Here is a 6,643-nt window from a genome sequence, read left to right as displayed (position 1 = left end):
TCCTGGTGCGATGAATCCAACAAGCGAGGAGCGGCCGGCCATTAGTGAAGCACATGAAGGGGCCAGAGCCGCCTGCAGCCAGCGAACAAAACAGTTTTACATTTGACAGAGGCGGCAGCTGCACAGCACCTCAGTGTTACTCAGCTACTACAAAAACTGACACTGCACTATTACTGCATCGTCACACCAACTTTTACCGCGAGAGCCCCAGCATGTACCTTGTGTTCATCCTACACAGTGTGCATTTGCGCAACATGGAAGTTTCATGAAAATACTGTAACATATTGCTCAACGAAAAAACGTCAACAAAGCACCCGAAACAACGGTCAAGATTCGATTGTCTTGTCGATCATGATTGTGTGGGTAAGTACATTTCTCAGTTCTGTAATAGGAAAGGACCCTAGTTATATAGCTCACAGTTCCTTCAGAGCAACAACATAGCAGGGGCCAACAGGAGTCGGTCAAATTGTACACCCACCACTCCCAGCTGTGATCTTTCCGAGAGAAATCGAGATGCTACTGCCTCCTGCCACCCCGTCCTTTCTTCGATTGCTGTTGCTCGGCCTGTTCCTTCCCTGGAACCTCGCTTATATCAGCTGCACAAAATAAATGAAAAGATCAGGGATCCAAACCAGCGAGGCAGCGATCTGGGGCTTGATACAATAACTGTCAGCCTGGAGAAACGTTGGAAAATACATACCATCAGGTCCATGAGTCATGAGAGCGAAAAAGATGTTGTTGAGCTTCTCCATCTTCTTTGCGTCCTGAGCTTGGTCCGTCTTAAACTTCAAGCACTGCAAGTAATTCCATACTAGTCAGCAAAGCAGAGTGGCTTTACTTCAATGGATTGGATTCTTAAACAATTTATAGTTGTCATATTAATATTACAACACTGAGACATTGTTCAAGAACACATAAAAAAGCTCGCTGCTAGGCAACGTAACTATTCGTTCAGAGAAAGAAAAAAAAAGGAGAGATGCGTAGATGGTCATTCAAATGGTAGTAACTTTTACCAGCTTAATTACACAAAGTGCACATAGCTGCTTCTACAATAAACAAGAAGCAATATCTCTCTTTGGGCATCAAGAATATAGCCACAAAACCGGTGTCGAATTATGATGTTACGATGTAGCACCATAGCAAAATATTGCTGACCCCAGTTCAAATACCAGAAAGAAGAAACCAGATAAAGCAGATGTTATCGCGCCAACTTTGGCCAAGCAATACAAGATTCAATCCTTATCCTACCTCCCACCTCTCTGTGGGGGATTTAGCAGTACAGAGTAGGGTGAGCAGCAACATGCGATCCAGATTCAGGTAAAACGTAGACACATCTAATGTTTTTAATGTTCTGATCAACAAGAAAGAAAAACAGACAGTGTTTGATGCTTTCTCCATAGAACTTAAAATAGTAAGAAGTATATAAATTGACTCAACAAAAAGATAAACTCTAGTCTAAAAGACTGGTCAAGGTAGACATTCATTTGACAGTAGCTAATACTGCTGTTCAGTTTAGGTCCCCATATTAGTATTGGTTTTAAGCTATTCACTAGATGTTCTCATGCAGCATACATATTTGGCTCCTAGCTTATAACAGCACAATGCCAATCAAGCAATACATTGGTAATATTCCAGTTTCTAATTTATTTTCTCTATGTAGCATGAAATGGTTCACATTTCTATTATTGGTAGCTAGTTACAGGTTGTGTGGAATATAAGAGAAAATGTGTGAATCCTAACAAAGAAAAAACAGGAGTATCAATACACGAGAACATATTTCAGATTTTAAGTTCATTTGAATAAAAAACAGCCACTATTTCCCATTTCAGTTGACAGTGAATCGTGAGGGCATAAGGTTGTTCCCAGTGACATACAAAATCCTAGCTGATTCATTCAACAGAAAGACTCTGTAGCCTTTGTAGATGCAACGGACAACAACAATGTAGACAAACAGACACTTGCCAGTAATTATTATTTTTTGTTAAACTTTTACAGAGATGACTTTCTGATTAGGAAAAAGTAACATAATTTTAAAAAAAACACCACAATCATAGAATGATTGAGAATCTGAGTAGAAAATGTAGATATGCTTATACAGAATCCAGAATCTGGATTGCTTATATATAATCAAGACTATCAGTAACATTACATCGAAGGGATAGATAAAGAAGTGCAGGGCTGCAGACCACATTTTGTTTTTTTCAAGACATACAAATATATACAATAGAATTGAAATATCACATGTTACCGCATTGACAAAGCAAATCAAGAAATTCAATCATGTCAACACATGAATAAATGCTAAACAGTGTTTATGATTTTCCAAATCATTGGGCGCAATCAGATGCACCACTATATGGTTATATTATATTATATTCCAACGCAAATATGTCAGAAGGACTGGGCTTTAGAGTAGTGCAGAAAATAGTATTGATTGCACTATGTCTCACAACATAAATACCAGATGTATGAAGTGTGGACAGTGCAGTTGCATATGAGGTTTATCGTGTCAATTTAAAAGTCAAGTACCAGCAAAGATATCTGAGTATCTCAACTACACTAAGAAATAAGGTATGCTTAGTATCCAACATCTTTGTCTAGAAGCTGCAGTATTTTACAAGCGCGTGCTGAGATGCACCACCACAGATTCCCCAACAGTGCAAAAAAACATCCAAGTTGGAGCTTAACCAAGAATTACTTCGGCGGCTAACTAACCGCACATAAAATGCATATAATGACACATGCAAAACTAAGTATGTTTTAACATGAAACCAGCAGAGGGATGATATAATAAGTCGTTTCTCAGATAAAGCCAACCAAGGTTCGCTTGGATAAACCACAAAAAATTAAGCATATAGGCCCCAAATATCTAGTTCCTGCCTTTGTATTCAGCAAGGAATAAACAGACTTACAATGGGCATAACAGCACTTTCCTGAGACACAACAATCATTTGCTTCAAGTACTAAAAAAAACACAGGCCATACCCTTTTTCTTAATAACAGTAGTAGAATCGCAATATTCAATGATTAAGGGAGGGCATTTTACAGAAGAACAGGGGCCCGTAAAGTAGGTTCTCTGATAAAAGAAAAAGCAAGGCAAAGTTTAGCCTGGACCAAAGGGTGCTCCACCCTATTGTGCCACCAGGGTAGGGTATGTACTGTGTAAATCATAATGCTAACAGCTGCTAGGCTTTAATCGAAAAATCACTGGGGTTTATGGTATCAGGCAGACATTCAGGTGGAATTAGCATCTAGCACTCTCACTAACCTTTCTTGACATGAATATAAGCAACAGATTTAGTCTAAACTCCTCACAAAGGAGGTTACTGAATTTTGATAATGCTGTAGCGCTAGTGTAGTAGTATTTTCCCAAGCCACCTGCTACTCTCTACCAAGATATGCTACACAACAAAAATCAATAAGCAGTCTGAAGCAACATAGTAAACCGTCCGCATGAGAGGCACACCAAAATTGCGTGCATAATATCTAGCAGTATTTTCCCAAGACACCTGCTACTGTCTACCAAGATATGCTACACAACAAAAAATCAATAAGCAGTCTGAAGCAACAGAGTAAACCGTCCGCATGGGAGGCACACCGAAATTGCGTGCATAATATCTACCAGAATCCTCGATCGGCTCAATTCTGACTTGTAACACGTATCTCGTAGTGACACTGGCGATCGGGATCTAAACTACACCACCTCCTCCTAGTCAAGAATCTAGGAACGATCACAAATCTAGGCAGAAGGGAAAGTCCGGGCGCCGTACCTGGCGGTCGTCGGTGACCTTGAGCACGAGCTTCCCGTCGCAGTGCCGGTACTTCATCATATAGCGCGTCTGGAAACATGGGCAAAACGGATGACGGATTAGATCGAGACGCGGGGAGGAGGAAAGGCGGGGGGTCGCGGCGTACGGTGATGGGGTCGGCGCGGAAGAGCTGCACGGAGCGGTCGACGAACTCGTCCCACGAATCGAAGTACACCATCTCTGCTGCTGCTGCGGCGGCGGCGGCGGCGGCAGGGGCGGCGGGGGCGGCGGGGGCGGCGGGCGCTGGCCGGAAAAGCTAGGGCTTCGCCGCGGTGTGGGTCTCGTCGGATCTGGGGGTTTGGGGTGCAGGGAGCAGTCCGCCGCGGTTCGAATAGGGTCGCGTTGGCTGGCCTGCTCGCCCGGGCCCGTCCTCCGTGGCTCAAGTTGTGTTTTGGATTTTTGGAACGACCGGGGTGGTGTCTGTGCCCGTTTCCTAACAAAAAAAATTCCATAAAGAAAATATATTAATATCAAGAGATACCAATTACATCCGGTCTCCGAACGGAACGGCTTCACCCGCCGCCTCCAGAGAAAAAGCCCTAGCCGCCTCCACTTCGCCTCCTCCATAGATCGGTTCCCCCTCCTCCGGTCGGCTTCGTCGGCGTCAGGAGGAGTGGGGAACCCGATCTATGCGTAGAGTTTTTAATAAAAGTAGTCTTTACAGTAGTCTATGTTAGGGTTTTGGTCGCTGTTTTCTTGTTGGTTTCCCCGCAATGGAGATGGCATCGTCTGCAATGAGTGATCTTCGGCCTTTCGTTCGACGACGAGATCTTCTTCCTGGCGTCAATGGTGGTGTTGAAAGATTACAATTATCTAGGTATGGGTGTTCAGATCTTACTTCGCCAGATCGATCTTGGATCTTTTCTCATGGTTGCCGCGAGGAGGATTATCCTCGCAGTTTTTGTCCCGATTGCTACGTCCTCGACAATGGTGATTCGTACTCTTGGCTCTCCATCAACGTCGACAAGGCAGATCGGTTTTTATTCCCTGACATACTGGTGTTGGTACTCTTGCCGATGTTGATTGACTATTTTAATGGTTGCGTGCGTGCACGCAGCCTTGGCATTGCGGCTCAAATTAAAATTATGGGAGAACCTTCGTTGGTATTTACAGGTTTATGGTTTGTTATCAATATTTGGTCTGCCTTCGGAAAGTACAAGATTATGTCTTGGAAGAAGAAAAAGTTTGAAGACCTCGAAGATTTGCTAGTATCTTTTAGACTTTATTTTGTAATCGCTGGAGACAGCTTGTGTATCTCTACCATGTACTATTTATTATTATGAATATATGTGGTATTTGATACGTCTCCAACGTATCGATAATTTCTTATGTTCCATGCTACTTTATTGATGATACCTACATGTTTTATGCACATTATATGTCATATTTATGCATTTTCTGGAACTAACCTATTAACAAGATGCCGAAGAGCCGATTGCTTTGTTTTCTGCTGTTTTTGGTTTCGGAAATCCTAGTAAAGAAATATTCTCGGAATTGGACGAAACTTTCGCCCGGGGTCCTATTTTTGCACGAAGCTTCCGGAAGACCGAAGACCTAACGGAGTGGGGCCACGAGGCAGCCGGGGGGTGGCCGGCGCGGCCCAAGCCCCGGCCGCGCCGACCTATCCCCTGGGCCCCTCGTGTGGCCCCTCGCGTTGACCCTCCGCCTACTTAAAGCTTCCGTCGCGAAAACCCCGATGCGAGAGCCACGATACGGAAAACCTTCCGGAGACGCCGCCGCCGCGAATCCCATCTCGGGGGATTCGGGAGATCGCCTCCGGCACCCTGCCGGAGAGGGGATTCATCTCCCGGAGGACTCTACACCGCCATGGTCGCCTCCGGAGTGATGAGTGAGTAGTTCACCCCTGGACCATGGGTCCATAGCGGTAGCTAGATGGTCGTCTTCTCCTTGTTGTGCTTCATTGTTAGATCTTGTGAGCTGCCTAACATGATCAAGATCATCTATATGTAATTCTATATGTTGTGTTTGTCGGGATCCGATGGATAGTGAGTACTATGATTATGGTGATTATCAATCTATTGTTCATGTGTTGTTTATGATCTTGCATGCTCTCCGTTACTAGTAGAGGCTCGGCCAAGTTTTTACTCTTAACTCCAAGAGGGAGTATTTATGCTCGATAGTGGGTTCATGCCTGCATTTACACCGGGACGAGTGACGAGAAAGTTCTAAGGTTGTGTTGTGCTTGTTGCCACTAGGGATAAAACATTGATGCTATGTCTAAGGATGTAGTTGTTGATTACATTACGCACCATACCTAATGCAATTGTCTGTTGCTTTGCAACTTAATGCTTGGAGGGGTTCGGACGATAACTCTGAAGGTGGACTTTTTAGGCATAGATGCGGTTGGATGGCGGTCTATGTACTTTGTCGTAATGCCCAATTAAATCTCACTATATTTATCATATCATGTATATGCATTGTTATGCCTTTCTCTATTTGTCAATTGCTCGACTGTAATTTGTTCACCCAACATGCTTTTATCTTATGGGAGAGACGCCTCTAGTGAGCTGTGGATCCCGGTCCTATTCTTTACATAGCATACAATTTACTGCAATACTTGTGTTTTATTATTTTCTTGCAAACATCTTCCACTCGATACGCTTAATCCTTTGTTACAGCAAGCCGGTGAGATTGACAACCTCACTCGTTTCGTTGGGGCAAAGTACTTTGGTTGTGTTGTGCGAGGTTCCGCGTTGGCGCCGGAATCCCTGGTGTTGCGCCGCATCACATTTCGCGACCATCAACCTTCAACGTGCTTCTTGGCTCCTCCTGGTTCGATTAAACCTTGGTTTCTTTCGAGGGAAAACTTGCCA

At 43.9% G+C, this 6,643-nt stretch overlaps 1 protein-coding gene across 1 annotated transcript; it reads right to left on the bottom strand.

Moving 5' to 3' along the window:
• Window positions 1-307: 307 nt before the first annotated feature.
• Window positions 308-4,011, bottom strand: LOC124675307 (signal recognition particle 9 kDa protein-like). Its single transcript, XM_047211374.1, has 4 exons — window positions 3,916-4,011; window positions 3,771-3,839; window positions 701-794; window positions 308-596 (listed from the first exon to the last, which is right to left on the bottom strand). The coding sequence occupies exons 1-4, from the start codon at window positions 3,985-3,987 to the stop codon at window positions 517-519; spliced, it is 315 nt and encodes a 104-aa protein (XP_047067330.1). The 5' UTR covers window positions 3,988-4,011; the 3' UTR covers window positions 308-516.
• Window positions 4,012-6,643: the final 2,632 nt, after the last annotated feature.

The sequence above is a fragment of the Lolium rigidum genome, chromosome 1 (assembly GCF_022539505.1).
Source record: "Lolium rigidum isolate FL_2022 chromosome 1, APGP_CSIRO_Lrig_0.1, whole genome shotgun sequence".
Taxonomy (NCBI): Eukaryota; Viridiplantae; Streptophyta; class Magnoliopsida; order Poales; family Poaceae; genus Lolium; species Lolium rigidum.
The sequence above is the reverse complement of the archived record's forward strand: the minus strand, read 5'-3'. Positions and strand labels throughout refer to the sequence as shown.